The sequence below is a fragment of the Macadamia integrifolia genome, chromosome 7 (assembly GCF_013358625.1).
Source record: "Macadamia integrifolia cultivar HAES 741 chromosome 7, SCU_Mint_v3, whole genome shotgun sequence".
NCBI classification, from domain to species: domain Eukaryota; kingdom Viridiplantae; phylum Streptophyta; class Magnoliopsida; order Proteales; family Proteaceae; genus Macadamia; species Macadamia integrifolia.
In genome coordinates, this window is record NC_056563.1 from 36,414,415 (window position 1) to 36,432,656 (window position 18,242).

The following is an 18,242-nucleotide window of genomic DNA, read 5'->3' on the forward strand; positions in this document are numbered from 1 at the left end:
TAGGCTTCTGTCTCATGAAACACCACAATGATCATTACTACCAGATGACGAGAAGGGGGTGATATCACTAGTAACCTTTTTGTGTGGCAAGAGTACCCAAAAAAAAATACACTGAAGACCCTATGGATCAAACTTGCCATGGAGGTGATGATTACGAGAAAAATAGACACAGCCAAACACCTTGGGAGGAGCCACAAAAGAGAAAGATCCAATACGCACCTCAATAGGACAGTGGGAGTCCAAGACCTGTAACGGCATTTGATTAATAAGATATGCAATAGTAAGGATTGCCTCATTCCAAGATTGTGCTGGTACATGCATCTCAAGCATAAGAGACCTGGCAACTTCTGAAAAGTGTATGTTCTTCCTTTTAGCCACTCCATTCTGTGTTGGTGTATCAACACAGCCAATCTGATGGACAATGTCATGATAAGCCAGATAAGATTAAAAAAGTATTATCCACATACTCTTACCATTATCAGTGCACAAAATTTTTATTCTAGCATCATACTAGTTTTGAACCAAGCGATGAAATAATTGGAAGCAGTGAAAAACTTCATTCTTATTGCACAACAAATAGATCCAAGTAAGCCGAGTATGACAGTCAATAAAAGTTACAAACCATTGATATCCAGACACAGATAGACAATGGGTAGGGCCCCACATGTCAGAGTGGGACTCAAAGGTAACCAGCATATAGGCGGCAACAACAGCAGATGAAGATGAAGGCTTTAACTTGGTCATCAGACGACGCGGAAGAGATAACTCATCTTGTGAGAGGGAAGCACCAATGGGGGCAGCAGCATCAAAAGTAGCAAATAACTGAAATAAAAAGTGTTGAAAAGTAGATAAAAAAAAATTTTAAAAAAAAGGAATAAAGCTAGAGAGAGGCACACAAGTAGGTATCGCTACTTAGCCCGAGGAAGGCACCATAAATAATATGAGCTCCCCTACTTAACCAGAGAGTACTCTTACAAGGGCTTTTCTACTTGGCTTTAAGGGAAGGGATGCAATATAAATAATCAAAATAAAAGGATGGTTCTATGACTAGAGAGGGGCAAAGCCAACGCATAATCTAGCCATGAACCTTGGGGAAAAGGGAAAGCAATAATGTAAAAGCTGAAAATTTAAAACCTACTTTAAGAATGATGGGTAGTAAGAAGAGGGAATGAGAGGGGGTGGGAAGACTACTGTAGAAGCCTACTTACTTGAACTTGAAAATTTGATTGAGATTTGAAATACTACTAGTACTAAAAATCAGATCTGGAATAACCCAAATCTAAAATTGCTAGTGCTAGAGAAAACAAAGCATGAAGAGAAAAACTGAACTTGAAAAGAAGTGCTCCACAGCTTGCTCTTGTCACCTAGAACTAAGCCTAGAACTAGAAATAAAAAATTACAACTTCAATTAGTTAAACAATAAAAATAAAAAATTGAATCAAAAACAAAAGTGCTTGCATTAATTGAATAAAATGAAATTACAAAAGTGTTTAAAGCAAAAACCTAGAGCTAAAGAAAGAGAAAACTAGAGAAAGAGAGAAAGCCTAAAAAAAAAAACTAGAAGACTAGAGGAAAGAGAACGCCCCCTCCCCCCTTTGAATGATTTTCTTTTATAGGGAATACAGGAGGGCGTTGGTGATGAGGTGGAGGGAAGAGAGAAAAGGTAGGAAATCCCCAACGTTTTCCTCTTTCTTTTTTTTCTTTTTCTTTTTTTTTTCTTTCCTTTTTTCTCTCTCTTCTTCAAACTTGCGCACAACCTTAGATGATTTTCTATTCTTGCTTGAAGATTTGGACATCTTTGTTGATGATGTGGAGGAGAGACACACGATTTAGATAGGATTTATTTCTCTTTTTTTTTCTTTCCTTTTTTTCTCTCTTCTTGCGAAAGAAACCCCCCTTGGCCGATTTTTCTTGCTTGGATTTGGACAATATTCTATTTTAATGGAAAATTCCGTCTGTGCCCCTTGTCTTTAAGTAAGTGGAAAATAAGAGACATAAAATCTTCCAAAAAAACAGCAATTAAGAGGTTCGAACTTGAGACCTCCTGGTGAGCAAGGGATTTTTGCACACCACAATTCATCAACTACACTAGGTAGTTGTTACCAAAAATGAATCTTCAATCACTCAATGGGGGGTCCATCGATCCTTGTTGGCATCTTAGAATATTTCTTATACCCCTGAGACAACTGCAGACGGGCTGATTCTGCATCTCGGTTTAGTTCTGATCCATTATTCTTTTTCTGACCCAAAAAGAATAATCACTTGTATGGGTGACCAAATGGATGTGTATTTTTAATGCAACATATCCATCTTGCTCAGAATTTCGTCCTCTTCGCAACCATGAAAAGAAACTGGACCTCTTTACGTATAAAATTGGAGAGACGGCTCTCGATAGTCCTTAAGGCCTTGAAAATATAAAACCTGCAAAAAGGAGTAAAACCGAAGGTAGTTCCATTCTAAATATGTAAAATGCATGCTTTTATACCCTAGATTTCACACATAAATCTGCTCATCAGCAGACTAGTTATCACTAACAAGAGTGTTAATGATGGTCTTTATCTGGTTGGCAAGGATCTTTCAATAAACTTGTATAGGAGGTTGCATAGAGAGATCGGCCTAAAGTCGTTCATTGTGTCAGCACCCTCCTTCTTAGGGATGAGGCAGAGGAAGGTATGACTGATAACCTTGATCTGACTAGGATTGAAAAAAAAGCTCTTGACAGCTTTGATAAGATCCTCTTTAATGATGTCCCAAACAGAGCTGGAGAAGCTCATACTGAATCCATCAGGCCCGGGAGCTTTGCTGGCTTTGTGGAAGAGGATAGCAACTGTTATCTCTTCATCAGAGGGAATGGCCCAGAGCATTGAAGCAACATTGTCTGGAACAAGTTTATTTATAAGCCCCTCAGGAATGGGCAAGACTGGGGAAGGATCCGGGTTGAGCAAGAGCTTGAAATGATTGACAGCCGCCTCTTTTATCTCATCCACTTTGGAAACATGGGTACCATAAGGAGTTGTTAGCATGAAGTTTCCATGGAATTGGCTGGCTGCCTATGAAGATTCCAGCAAAATTCTAGTGTGCCCTCTCCTTACCGGTTACCACAATAATCACACTTCATAGGCTCTTTCTCTGCAGGAGGTCGACCACCATACTGTGTAATGTCAAGATACTAGATCTTTCACAGATCTAGTACCTTGACCAGAATACAAGGCTGACCGTTGTTGTGTAATAGTCTGTAGCATGGCATTACAGTGGCTATCTTTAGACTGAACCATGAAGTAGACCTGTTCTAGTTAAGGAAAGGGGTTACGATTAAGGACATGTGCCAGTATCTGATCAAACTCCATGCTCAGACCAACCATGAATTTATGCACCCAAAGCTTGTCTTCACGCTTCTTGAAAGAGCAGTGGCAACAGGGGAACAACCTGACAGTCATTGTAAAAATCCAGCTCCTGCCACATACCTCACAACTCATAATAATACTTGGAAAGTTTCAGCTCTTTCTATTTTGTCTTATGAATCTTCTTCCTCAACTCATAGTCCTGCGCATCATTCCCTTCCTGGGAATAAGTATCCTTAGCCACCTTCCAAATCTTGGTGGTTGTGTCCATCAAAAGATAACCCCTAGCAAATGAGGGTTCATTGAATTCAACAGGAATGACATAACCAGGGAGTTTTCAATAGACTAAGTAACTCCATTTTCTATGAACAGAACCAGCAGCTGTAGGATTTTCAGTTTCACCTGTGAGATACCTCGAATAACCACGAAAATCGATTGCAAAAATCAGGATCTAGACATCATGTAATTGCTCTCATCTAACTTGATGGAGCTAGCGGGGAACAAAGTACAGTCACTATGAGTACCACGACTCACTTCATCCAAAATACTTAATGCAGTAGTATCATTTGAACCCGCCATGACTTCTGATCTCAAAAGAAATCGACAAACTAGCAAGAAGTTTCCAGATCTGAAAAACTCAGAGATTTGTTCATCAATTCGAGGCATATGGATCAAACCACAAAGAAGACCCCCGGTGGGAAGAAACTCGCCACCAAAGGTGAAGTTCGAGTCGACTCAAAAGGAGAGAGAGAGAGAGAGAGAGAGAGAGAGAGGGCAATGCAAGGGAAGGGAGACCCCTAGAGTTGTTTCTGGAATTAAGTCAGAATACAAAATTGAATCCGAAATCCAAATGCATAATCTAATTGGACAGGCATACCTGAATTTAAATCTGAGATCAATTTAGATAACAGATCTGGATTCTGAGTTACCAAGGAAACAAATGATTCTGGAAGTAGATTAATAGGACCAAAAATGAAGTATAATTTGCCATCTGAAACAGATCTAAACCTACAAGAAACCTTAACCTTATGGTTTTGAAGGCTCAACAGGAGTATTGAATAATGAAACAGAAAAGAAGAAATAGAGAAAATATGAGGCTGTTCACTATGAACAGTTGTGTAGAGGTTGTAAAATAAAAGAGAGAAAGAGAGGGAGAGTCCTGCGATTTGTGCAAGGAAGTTCCAATAGTTAGATTGGGGCTGCCCACTTCTATTCCTTATATAGAGAGCTCAAATCAGCTATTACAAGTCCTACTACAAGTAAGATATAAGTCCTACTAGGAATAGGAATCCAAAACATCATATAAAACTAACATAAACTTGCTAGCTTCTAATTTAGACATCAATCCTAGTTGGACTAGGAAAACACCGAGGGAGGAGCCTACGACTTGCGCAGGACTCACGATGGACTACTAACACTCCCCCTCAAGCTGGAGCATAGATGTTAATCATGCCCAACTTGTTACAAATATAGTCCACTCTACCACTCCCCACAGACTTAGTGAAAACATTGGCAAGTTGTTCTCTTGTGTGAATGGTTCAAGGTTTCCACCAATAGTCAAAATACATCTTGTTCTCTTGTGCGAATGGTTCAAGGTTTCCACCAATACCGTCAAAATTTCTCACAATTTGATGGTATCCCAGGACTCCGATACCATATAGCCTGAGTCACAAGTTTCGACATGTTTTGACTAAAATTCTCAAATTTCGACCGAAATGTGGGAAATTTCGACTGAACCAGTTGATTGGGTCTAACCAGGCCCCTATATAAAAAGCTTACCAAGTCTTCTATTCTCAAAAATTCGACTCTCTCCCATTATTTTTTCTCTGAGAAGTGGGAAACTTGGGAAAACACTCAAGATCTACCTAAGGAAGGCAGCTTGGACCATAAGTCCCATCTTCCCCAAAAATCAATTTTTTTTATAGAATATAGTTTTAAATAGAGTAGAATGATGTAAATTTTTTATATGTTAGCTGAGTGTTGAGTGTTAAGTGTTGAATGTGAGTGTTGAATGTTGAGTGTTGAGTCACTTGACTATTGAGTGTTGAGAGGTAACTCATTATGATGTAATATTATTACTTATTTTGGATCCTTTGTATTATGTACTTATGTAGATTGTAGACTATATATAGTGTAGACGATGTACTTATGTAGTATAGTTTCATACTTTCAGCCAACGACATCAACGTACATTACCAAACTTTTGGTTCACCCCATAAGTATGACTTTGTGTTTTTTCTTTGAAACTAATTATGTTAATGTGTTAGAAATATCTAAAATAGGATGTACACAAAAAATCAAGTAAAAAAAACACATTTTGGGGGTCGAAACCAAAGTTTCCACCCAACAGGGAAAAATTCACTGGTTTCCTCGAAATTTCCTAGGTTTTGACCGAAATTTCCTAGGTTTCGACCAAAATTTCGGTCTCCCTAAGGGTCAGAACCTGGTCAAAACCCGATACCTTGAACCTTGCCTATGCAAACATGACTCATAGAAATAACTCCTTGTAGCTTCTCTCGAATAAAGTAGCAGTCAACCTCAATTTGTTTTGTCCTCTCATGGAACACTAGATTAGACACAATATGGATCGCAGCTTCGTTATCAAACTTAAGTTCTGTCAATAACTGCTTCACCCACATCAACTCACAATTGACATGAACCATTGCGCAATACTCTAACTTGGCGCTAGACCTAGCCACAACAGCATGCTTCTTGCTCTTCTAAGACATAAGATTACCACCTAGAAACGTACAATACCTAGTAGTTGATCGTCTATCAACAGGAGACCCAGCCTAATCAGCATCACAGAAACCCTCAATGTGACCATGTGATTAGAGTAAAGCAAACCATGACCTGGAGCCTTCTTGAGATATCATAGAATACGAATAACAGCATCCTAATGAGATGTTCGTGGAGACGAAAGAAACTGACTCACAACACTGACAGAATAGGTAATATCAGGCCTAGTCACTGTCAAATAATTAAGCTTTCCTACCAATCTTCGATACTTCCCAGGATCATCTAACAAGTCACCACTTTCAACTGTAAGCTTCACATATGGATCCATAGGAGTATCCAAAGGCTTGGACCCTGACATTCTGGTATCTTTAGCAAATCTAGAACATAGTTCCTCTTAGAGGGGGAAATACCTTTTGTTAACTGAGCAACCTTGATACCGAAGAAATACTTCAACCGTCCTAGATCCTTAGTATGAAACTTTTGCTGTAGATGTGTTTTCATACTTTAGATCCCTTCAAAATCGTCTCCAGTGATGACAATATCATCAACATAAATAATCAGAATATCTTTCCTGTGCCAGACTTCCGATAGAACACTGAATGATCACTATCACACCTGGGCAGACCAAATTCACGAACCACATTAGTGAACCTGCCAAACCATGCTCGAGGAGATTGCTTCAAAGCATACATCGATTTCTTTAGTTTGCACACCATATCAGACTCCCCCTGAGCAACAAACCATGGTGGTTACTTCATATGAACCTCTTCATGTAAACACCATTAAGAAAAACATTCTTCACATTGAGTTGATATAACGGCCAATGAGAAGATGCAACCAGAGATATCAAAATACGAACAGAAGCCAACTTGGCCACAAGAGAAAAAGTATCCAGATAATCAACACCATACACCTGTACGTAGCCTTTGGCCATTAATCAAGCCTTCAATCGAGCAAGAGAACCATCGAGGTTTACTTTAACAACATAACCCATCGACAACCAATAGCGAACTTACCCAGAGGTAATGGTACAAGATCCCAAGTATGATTTGTATCCTATGCCAATAACCCCTCTTCCATAGCTCTCCTACAGCCACGACTAGACAATGCCTCTGCAACAGACTTAGGAATAGGAAGACAAGACGAAGTGGAAAACAAGTATGAAAATAGGAAGACAGACCAGAATAAGAAACAAAATTGGAAATTGGATGTTGGGTACAGCTTCGAACACCCTTACGTTGTGCAATGGGAACATCAATATCAGAAATGGAAATGCTTGGATCAGGGACTGTAGATGAAGATGATGAGGTAGGAACCGTAGAGAGAGGGGGTGTGGATCTGTACAAGGACGACGAGTGTAGACGATTGTACCGAATGGTGGTGGAGGCACAACTGTGGAAGGTGGTGGTGGCACCACTATATCTGCAATAACCTGTGGAGAATAATTTAGAATAGCATATAAGGGAAAATCATTATCCATGTCAGACATAACAACAGACTCATTTGGATAAGAAACAATCTCAAAGAATAATACATCACCAGTAACAAAATATTTCTGAAATGTAGGGCAATAACAATGATCCAACGATAACCATTTGTAGTACGTAACTCAAAAGATACACTTTAGAGCATGTGGATCCAAGTTTGATAAACTGGGACGATGATCACTGTTGTTGCACGGCTCCAAATCACACGAACCTGCGCAACACAGATTAGAGGCTGGCCCGAAGGAGACTTTAGGACCAGGTTTCGATGCTTAAGTCAAATCCAAAATTATTCATTCCATTTCTGTATTTTAGTCGATTGAGAGTCTAGGGGTGGCTGGGTGTTCTTTATATAGAAGATGTGAATCTTCCCGATTGGTCGAGCAGCTCAAATGGGCGTCCACGTGTCTCCTCCTCATAAGCACGACTACCTTGCGTGGGTGCTGACCTGACCGAAGCCATAACGGCTAACTCAACTCGAGTTAACCTCTCCCAATGGTTAACCTGACCATGGTCAAATCTTCTAACGGTTAACTCAACCAAGGCAAACCTGGGTTAGGTAGCTTAGGGGTTAAGTAACCCTATCTGACCATAGTTAATAACCCGGGGTTAAGCAACCGTCAAACACTAGTTAGCTTTCCTGAATGATAATCAAGTGGGGAACTCTCTTAAAAGCAGATTAGCGGGTCGGGGAGCTTTGGGAGGTCGAGGGCTTTAGCTAGTATTATTCAAGATTAGGGTGTTCGACCATTGACTGGTCAACAAGCGTGTATGGTATATCAATCACGAATAAAGCAAACATAACCAAAAATATGAGGAGGAAGAATAAATAAAGGGTCTGAAGGAATCAGCAGAGAATGGGGAATAGCACCTTGTAATAAAGATGAAGGCATCTTATTTATAAGATAACAAGCAGTTAAGACTGCATCTGACCAAAACAGTTTGGACGCTTTCATCCTAAACAAAAGAGACCAAGCAACCTCCATTAAATGCTTACTTTTTTGCTCAGCAACACCATTTTGTTGGGGTGTGTCAAAGCAGGAAGATTGGAGTATCATACCACATCCAGCCATAAACTGAGAGAAAGGGACCAAAAAAGTATTCTTTGGGCACTATCACTTTGTAAAACCTTGATAGTGACATTAAACTGATTCTGAATTTCAGCAACAAAGGCACAAAAAATAGAAAGTAACTCTGAACGATATTTCATTAAATAAATCCGAGTAACTCTAGAATTGTCATCAACAAAAGTAACAAAATATCAAAATCCTAATTTTGAAGTAATGGAACAAGGACCCCATACATCCGAATAAACCAAAGAAAAAGGGTGCGTAGACCGTTTATTGACTCTAGGTGGATAGCTTACACGGGGAAGCTTCCCAAACTTACATAATTCACAATCTAACGTAGAAATAGAACAAAAATGAGGATTAAGCTTTTGTAAACTCTGCAAAGATGGATGTCCTAGTGGACAATGGATTTGATGAGGGCTGAGGATACTTGAATATGCAATGGAAGTAAAATTGTCTTCAGATAGATAAAGCCCCCCAACTCTACGACCTCCACCAATCGTCTTCTTCGTCGTAAAATCCTAAAAAACACAGGAATCAGAAGAAAAAGTTATGGAACAATTATAAGCTTGAGTAAACTTACAGATAGAAGGTTAAACAAAAAATTAGGTAACAAAAGAACAGAAGACAACGATAAGAAGAATTAAGACGAATATTTCCTGTGCCTTTAACTTTGACAACCGATCCATTAGCTAATGTGATAGTAGCAGAAGGCTCTTGAAAGCAGGATAATAATACCTGACATACCAAACATATCATATGATGCACCTAAATCATTTATCCAGGGTCGAGAAGATGAAGAAAAACATGCAGTAGCATTACCTGTCTAAACAAAAGTAGCGGTGGGTAGCATTACCTATCTGGACAAAAGTAGAGGTGGAAGGTTGAGGAGGCGGAATCTAAAATTGAGTATACCATGCAAATTCTTCATCCGTCATCTTGACCATTTTTCCTTCAGATTGTCTAGGCTGAGAAAACTCAGTAACTGCTGCCGAATTAGCAAACTGTTTCTGAGGTGGTTTGCCATGAAGTTTCCATCAAAAGCGTTGCATATGTCATGGTTTATCAATTATCACAATGGTGGCATGTTCGTGCTTCCCCTGAACCATCTCAAGTGTTGGAACTACCAGAAGGTTGACCCTTATGACTTCCACTGCCAATATTACAAACCTCGCCTCATTTATTATTCTAAGACACAAGAGTGGAGCTCTCCGCTGGTGTAGGTGCAAGATCATGAGAATTCTCTCAAACTACTCGTAAGACTCGAGAAAAGGTATCTGCAAAAGAGGCCATTTTATCACCTCCAAGAATCTGAGACCGGACATCATCATACTCTGGTCCAAGTCCACCCAAGAAACCCATAACTACAAATTGTTCCCATTGGTTCTGCATCTTCTTAACATCACTACTAATAGGAAGTGGAGAGTTCAACTTCTCATACAACCTCTTGAAATCAGCAAAGTATTGACTCAAAGGTCGACCTTTCCGATCAACCCTATAAAAATCCTGAGATAGGTCATAAATACGGAAAAGGTTGTTATGTCCAGAATACAGAACATTCAGATAATGCCACAACTCCTTCACAATATCGATGTGAGTAACAAAAACAACGATAGAGTTATCCATCTAGTTCAATAGCTGGCTCAAAATACATACATCAACAGTGTCTCACGTAGCAACCTTAGTAGGTTTCCCCTTTGTAAAACGATCCTGCTGTTCACGGCCATTTAACACGAACTGTTAGTTTTCTTCCATTGTTGAAGATTAGCATCTCCTACAAGTTTCTTCTTTGTAATTCTATGAGAGGATGAAGATATCACCTCAGTAACAACACTCTTTGGTTCAGTGTCAGTCATTAAAACAGAAGAGAATTACCCGAGAATAGAAAATCAAAAATCAAATCACATAATCGATTGATCTTATGTAACTGGTCAATCCTGATAGAAGAACAACTGAATTGTCAAACAAAAATTCACAAAATCACCAAATTAGGAAGAATTAGCTCAAATTGCAAAACCTTATTTCAGGCCAATCCAGGGTTACATGCGGTTTGGGCTGTAGGGCTCTAATGGAGCTAAAAAATGGATCAAGCGTTGCTAGGTAGGTGGGGAAGAAAACCTCCAAAGGGTTTTTCAAGCTGAGCTATAAACAGAAAGATATGACCAAAATCAATTTTGGCAGAGTGCCAAAACTCTCACAGTTTTGATCGATTTTTCCACCTCTTGAATACTTCAGTCTTCAATCCAGAAAACCAAACCAGCAACCACTAGAAATTACTTACAGCTAATCCTTCACACCATATGATTGAATATAGCTTACTCAATCCTTCATTCAAAAATCTAGCAAAGTAGGGGATGAAGCCACCCCCTCTTAAAATGTGAAGCCTAGGGAGAACCAGTAACAACCTATGATGGAGAGAGGGTTTGTTACTGATGGGAGTCGGATCGCTTAAGGCCCACTTAATTAATTAATGGCACAATTTTATAGCCAAATACCGAAGAGAATGGCAATTCTGTAAATAACTTGGAGTCACTAATAAAGAGTGGCAATAAATAATTGATAACCCTAACATAAGAAATCTCAAAATGGAAAGCGACGTACAAGAAGGGGAGGGGTATACTTGGAACTAAGAAATAAAATAGATCCACTGAGAATAATAGAAGAAGAGAGGGGTACTGATGGAATTTAAGGTAAAGAAAATAAACCCTTCACTTTATGAGGTTGTCTTCAACCTCTTGACAACTCACAAAGGGGCGGTAGGACCAAAAAACGAAAAGAAAGGAATCTCGTTGATACCTATCGGCTGGGTCTACTATTCCAAGCAAATCATCACCACAACCTGATCTTCCCAAGGTGCTAGATTCAACTTGGGGTAGCCTTCAACAAAGAGATCGAAGGACCTGACCAGATCTGGACAGAGAAGGATTTCGCACGCAGGAAGGAGATTTCCTGTGGTTGCTTCAGCAGGTCTTGGATGGTCCTGCTATTCTGGTAGAAGGGCCCCCTAGTGGTCTTTAAGAAACCCTCCAAAGGGCTTTAGTTTTGGCTGACTGGTTGGAGAGTTCTGGCCAAGGTCGACTGTAGCTCAAACCTGATAATGGTGATCGATCTTGGACCTGTAGTTGTACTTCAACCTGAACTTGGTGGCTGGTCTTGGATCTTCAATCATGCTCCTACGCACTCTTAAGTCACTCTCTCACAAAAGCTAAACAGAAAATAAAGAGTGAGAAGAGAATCGATGGTGGGGTTGAACAAGTGGGAAAGAAAACAAAAAGGATTTCAGAGAGGGATAGGGAAGAGGGAAGCATTCACAGTAGCCATAAGCATCCTTCAATGGTTCAATGTTCAAAATCTAAAACTGAAATTTCCATAATGTCTTACATGACTGTTTAAAGGAAAAATCAAAACAAATAATGGAAACTACTTGAAAGGAAACTATTCTAAAATTAGAAGCTAACTAACTCCAAAAGAAATTGCTTCTAAAACAAAAGGAAATCAAATCAAAGATATATTTTTTTTTCTAAATCCATCGTCCAATTGCATCATACACTTTTAACATTCCCCCTCAAGCATGGCTCAAGATCTCGGCGAGATCGAGATCGAGATCTCAAGGTGTAAAAACAACAAGATCCTCTGAGATCTTGCCAAATCTCGCCAAATCCTCTTTTGCTTGCATTCCTATCTTATGTCATTTCAAATTTTCAAATGTATGTTAATGTGACTCATCAGCCATCAATGTTAATTATTAAGCAATTAAGTAATCATCTATGATGTCTTTTAAATTCTTAAGATTATGGTGTGTCATGTGTTGGTTGTGGAATGTGGATTGTGGAATAGAGCATATTAGCCTAGGGTCCGAAGAGCCGGAGACTACTTACATAGGGTGCGAAGTCATGGTACCATTTTAAGTTTGATATTTAAAAAAACCGATGTTTCCATTGTGTTTAGAAGTCCTAAAATAGGGTAAATACCTAATTTCAGTGACTACAAAGACCATATGACCACTGAGTTGACTGCGAAAAAATACATAATCTCAGCGAGATCTGGCGAGATCTCTCTTTTTTGGAGTAGCAAGATGGGGGGTGAGAGCGAGATCATAAACCATGCCTTCAGGCTGGAGCATAGATGTTAATCATGCCCAGCTTGTTACAAATATAGTCCACTCTACCACTCCCCAAAGACTTAGTAAAAACATCTGCAAGTTGCTCTCCTGTGCAAACATGACTTGTAGAAATAACTAATTAGACGAAGTACACGCAAACCTAAGTTTTGTCAATAGTTGTTTAACCCACATTAACTCATAAGTGACATGAACCATGGCGTGATATTCCGACTCTGCGCTAGACCTAGCCACAACAACTTGCTTCTTGCTCTTCCAAGACACAAGATTACCACCAACAAATGTACAGTACCCAGAGTTGATCGCCTAGTAACGAGAGATCCAGCTTAATCAACATCACAAAAACCCTCAATACGACCATGTCCATGATCAGAGTAGAGTAGACCACGACCTGTAACTTTTTTGAGATATCTCAGAATACAAATAATGGCATCCTAATGAGATGCTCATGGAGACGAAAGAAACTGACTTATGATATCGACAGGGTAGGCAATGTCAGGCCTAATCACTGTCAAATAATTAAACTTTCCAACTAATCTTCGATACTTCTCAGGATCATTTAACAAATCACCACTCTCAACTGTGAGCTTCACATTTGGATCTATAGGAGTATCCACAGGCTTAGACTCTAACATTCCAGTCTCTGTCAGCAAATCCAGAACATATTTCCTCTAAGAGAGGAAATTCCTTATCTTGACTGAGCAAACCATACCTGAGGAGACTACTTCAAACTACATTAGTGAACCGACCAAACCATACCTGAGGAGACTGCTTCAAACCATATAAAGGTTTCTTTAGTTTGTAGACCATACCAGACTCCCCTTGAGCGACAACCATGGTGGTTGCTCCATATAAACCTCTTCATGTAAATCACTATAAAGAGAAGCATTCTTCACATCGGGTTGATACAACGACCAATAAGAAGCAGCAAGAGATATCAGAATACGAACAGAAGCTTACTTGGCTACAGGAGAAAAAGTGTCCAAGTAATCAATCAATACACCTGTGCATAGCCCTTGGCTACTAATCGAGCCTTCAACCAAGCAAGAGAACCATGTGGGTTTACCTTAACAACATAAACCCATTGATAACCAATAACAGACTTAAACAATACAAGATCCCAAATATGATTTGTATCCAAAGCCAGTAATTCCTCTTTTGTAGCTGTCCTCTAGCCAGGACTAGACAATGCCTCTGCAACAGACTTAGGAACAGGATGACAAGACAAAGTAGAGAGACAAATATGAAAAGTGGAAGATAGACTAGAATAAGAAACAAAGTTTGAAATGGGATGTTGGGTACAACTCCGGACGTTGTTACGTTGTGCAATGGCAACATCAACATCAGAAAGAAAATTACCCAGATTAGGGACCGTAGGCAAAGATGACTAGGTCGGGACCGTAGACCGTAGAGACAGGGTGTGTTGATTCTTTACGAGGACGACGAGTATAAACAATTGAACCAACGGGTGGCAGGGGCACTATTGTGGAAGGCGGGGGGCACAATTGGTGGTGGAGGTGGTGGTGGCACCACTGCATTTGTAGGAACCTGTGGAGAATAATGTTGAACAACATATATAGGAAGATCATCATCCATTTCAGACACAACAACGGACTCTTCTTGATAAGAAACAGACTCAAAAAAGGAAACATCAACAGTATCAAAATATTTCTGAAGTGTTGGACAATAACAACGATAACCATTTTTTAGTACATGAATAACCCAAAAAGATACACTTAAGGGCATGTGGATCCAACTTCAACAAACCTGGACAATGATCACGAATAAAACAAACACAACCAAAAATATGAGGAAGAATAAACAAAGGTTTAGAAGGAAACAACAGAGAATGGGAAATAGCACCCTATAACAATGTTGAAGGCATTCGATTAATAAGATAACAAGCAGTTAAAATGGTATCTGACCAAAACAGTTTGAACACCTTCATCTCAAATAAAGAGAGATCGAGCAACTTCCATCAAATGCCTATTTTTCCTCTCAGCAACACCATTTTGTTTGGGTGTTATGAGCAGGAAGATTGATGTAACATACCACAATCAGCCATAAAATAAGAGAATGGACCAGAAAAATATTCCTTGACATTGTCACTTCGTAAACCTTAATAGTTTAATTAAACCAGTTCCGAATTTCAACAACAAATGCACAAAAAATATAGAATAACTCAAAACGATGCTTCATTAAATAAATCCAGTTAACTCTGGAATAGTCGTCAACAAATGTAACAAAATATTGAAAAACAAATTTGGAAGTAACGGGACAAGGACCCCATGCATCATAATGAACCAAAGAAAAAGGGTGTGCAAACCGTTTATTGACTCTATGTGGATAGCTTACACAGTGAAGCTTCCCAAACTAACATGACTCACAATCTAAACTGGAAATAGAAAAGAAACAAGGATCAAGCTTTTGTAAACTTTGCAAAGATGGATGACCTAGTTGACAATGGATTTGATGGTGGTTGAGAATACTTGAACATGCAACAGAAGTAGAATTGTCCTAAAAAAAGATAGCCCCCAACTCTATGACCTCTTCTAACCGTCTCCTTCGCTTTAAGATCATGATAAGCACATGAATTAGCAGAAAAAATTATGGAGCAATTGTAAGCTTGAGTAAAACTGACAGATAAAAGATTAAACGGAATATTGGGTAACAAAAGAACAGACTATAACAACAAAGAAGAATTAAGACGAATATTTCTAGGGCCTTTGACTTTAACAACAGATTCATTAGTCAACATGCAATAACAACATACTGTTGGAAAGAGGAAAATATACCTGACATACCAGACATGATTTGACATGCCTGAATCTATTATCCAAGTTCGAGAAGATAAAGAAAAACATGCAGTAGCATTACTTGTCTAGACAAAAGTAGCAATGGAAGGCTAAGGATACGGAGTTTGAAATTGAGCATACCATGCAAATTCATCTAGCATCTTAACCATTTTTTCTTTAGATTGTGTAGGCTGAGAAGGCTGAGAGAGACTCGGTAACTTTTTTGAATTGGCACACTGTTTCTAAGGTGGTTTGCCATGAAGTTTCCAACAAAAGTGTTGGATATGTCCTAGTTTACCACAATGGTGGCATGTTCGTGTTGCCTCTGAACCATTTGATGTGTTGGACGTACCAAAAGGTTGCCCTTTACAACTTCCATTGCCAGTATCCTGAGTCTACTCCTCCGCCCCTTCCGTTACTACTAATTTTATATTACGAACCACACCTCGATTATTATTCTGAGACACAATAGCGGATCTATCCGCTGGTGTAGGTGCAGGATCAGGATCAGGATCATAAGAATTCTCTCGAGCTACCTGTAAGACTAGAGAAAAGGTGTTTGCAAGAGAGGCTTCTTTGTCACCTCCAAGAATCTGAGTTTTGACAACATCATACTCCGGTCCAAGACTACCCGAGAAACCCATAACTGCAAGTTGTTCCCACTGGTTCTGCATCTTTTAGCATCACTGCTAATAGGAATTAGAGAGTTCTACTCCTCATACATCCTCTTGAAATCAGCAAAGTATTAAGTCAGAGGTTGACCCTTCCAATCAACCCTATAAAAATCCTGAGATAGCTCATAGATGTGAGAAAGGTTGTTCTGTCCAGAATACAGAACGGTTAGACAATCCCACAACTCCTACGATTGGAGCAAAGAAGTCTCAATCGATTAGATTGGGGCTGCCCACTTTCATTCATTAAATAGATCAGCCATTACAAGTCCTACTAGAAATAGGACAGACCAAAACAGGATAGGAAACTAATACTAGCTGCAAACTCCTAATAGGACTAAGACAGTCCTAATGGGACTAGGAAAACCCCAAGGGAGGAGTCTGGGACTTGCACAGGACTCCTGCCCTCTCACGATACACTTCTAACATTACTTAAACCCATACATGTTTAAACTAAAATAACTAAGCCCAAAATTTGAAGTACCCATCATAATATTTAGCACCCTGTAAAGAAAAACATCAAACGCAAGAATAAACTGTTGGAGATGCCCCTGCATTACCGTCAGTCGTTCTAATCCCACATTAGAGGTTGTCATTGTTAGATTTGTGCTAGGATGACCCTGGGAAGAAGATTATTTTATCATTTATGCTTCTACATCCTGAAAGCAACTGACAGATAAGATATGACTTCACAACTCTTTCAAATGTTTTTTCCTAACTTTGTTTTCAGATAAGACTTATAATTCCTAACATGAGAGGATGAAAATTTTATCCCCCCATGCGTGATTGTATATCTCCGGTTTTTATCATGTTGCAATTTTTTTTGATAGAACATACTTCAACTGGACACTAGGGTGTGTCCTGAACTCCTGTTTGTCCTATCAGTATGCTGCATGGCCAACAATGTTTCCTATTCTACCAAAAAAAGAAAAAACAATGTTTCCTATTTTGGATTTCTTTTACATTGCATGTATACATATGCATATATTTTTTCTAGGGGGGTGGGGGACGGGTTTAGCAGTATTTGATACAACCGTGCACACAGGCGCATCCCCACCCCCCCAAAAAAGAAAAAACCCCAAAGAAAAAGAAGAAAAAAAGGTACCCCTGTCGAATATTTATCTTATTCTTTTTTTTTTCTCTTTTTTTTTTCTCCCCACCTTTTAGCATCCTTAGAGGAGGAATTGGACACAGGCCATGGGGGAGTTGTAGCAATTGGGCGTGGTTTGTCAACAATGACACGGCCTACAACGTGGACCTCAAGTTGACTATCCTGGAGTGAAGATATCTTGAGCTTTTGGAGGTACGCTTCTAATGGGCATTCTAGTTTTTCAGCGCACTTTCTTTCTTTAGGGTGCAATTAGAACGATATTGTTGAAGAGAATACAGTCAGTTAACTTTGTTTCACTTTCAACCTTTAAAATCAGTGTATTGGATCTGGGGCTATAGTATCTGTACACATGTCTTGGGCGGTTGGACAGCCTGTACATGAAAGTTTCAGCCAAACTGGATCATAATTCTATTTTTTGGAGCCTTCAAATATAAAAGTAGACATACAAATATTCCACGGTTGTGGAAATATCTGTTCACACTGATTTTTGTTCCGTCGATCTGGAGTCTGAATCCAACCAATAGTGGATCCCATTAAAGAATAGCCTCTGCCTCCAGACTTGAGATGTGTCTTTATTTCGTTATTTAGTGCTACTTCAGAAACCTGGGCTTCTTTAAATTTAGTGAGTGGTTTAATCCTGAGTGCTTTGTCTTAAATTGATCGGGGGCTTCGAAGGATTCATGAGGTGGGCCAAAAAGAAAAAGTATTATTTTGCAAGCTAAAGAAGAATTGAAAATTTGGTCAATTGGATGGTCTGCATGAGATAAAGTTGTAGTAATTGGGTAACTTGAACATGAGAGTCAGGAATTTATGGTCTTGTATAAAATTGTGAAGAAATCTGGGAGATTCAGTATTCTTAATTGATGAAAGAATAACCCATCTGCTGCAAAAGAAATTTGAAAATTCGGTGG

General features: G+C 39.2%; 1 protein-coding gene across 1 annotated transcript in view; it reads left to right on the plus strand.

The window, feature by feature from the left end:
• Positions 1–17,813, plus strand: part of LOC122083173 (stromal processing peptidase, chloroplastic) — a 139,067-nt gene extending 121,254 nt beyond the window's left edge. The window contains exon 24 of the mRNA XM_042650883.1: positions 17,388–17,813. Within this exon, the coding sequence (XP_042506817.1) occupies positions 17,388–17,488 (101 nt within the window). The 3' untranslated portion in view covers positions 17,489–17,813. The remainder of the gene's footprint in view (positions 1–17,387) is intronic.
• The last annotated feature ends 429 nt before the right edge of the window (positions 17,814–18,242 follow it).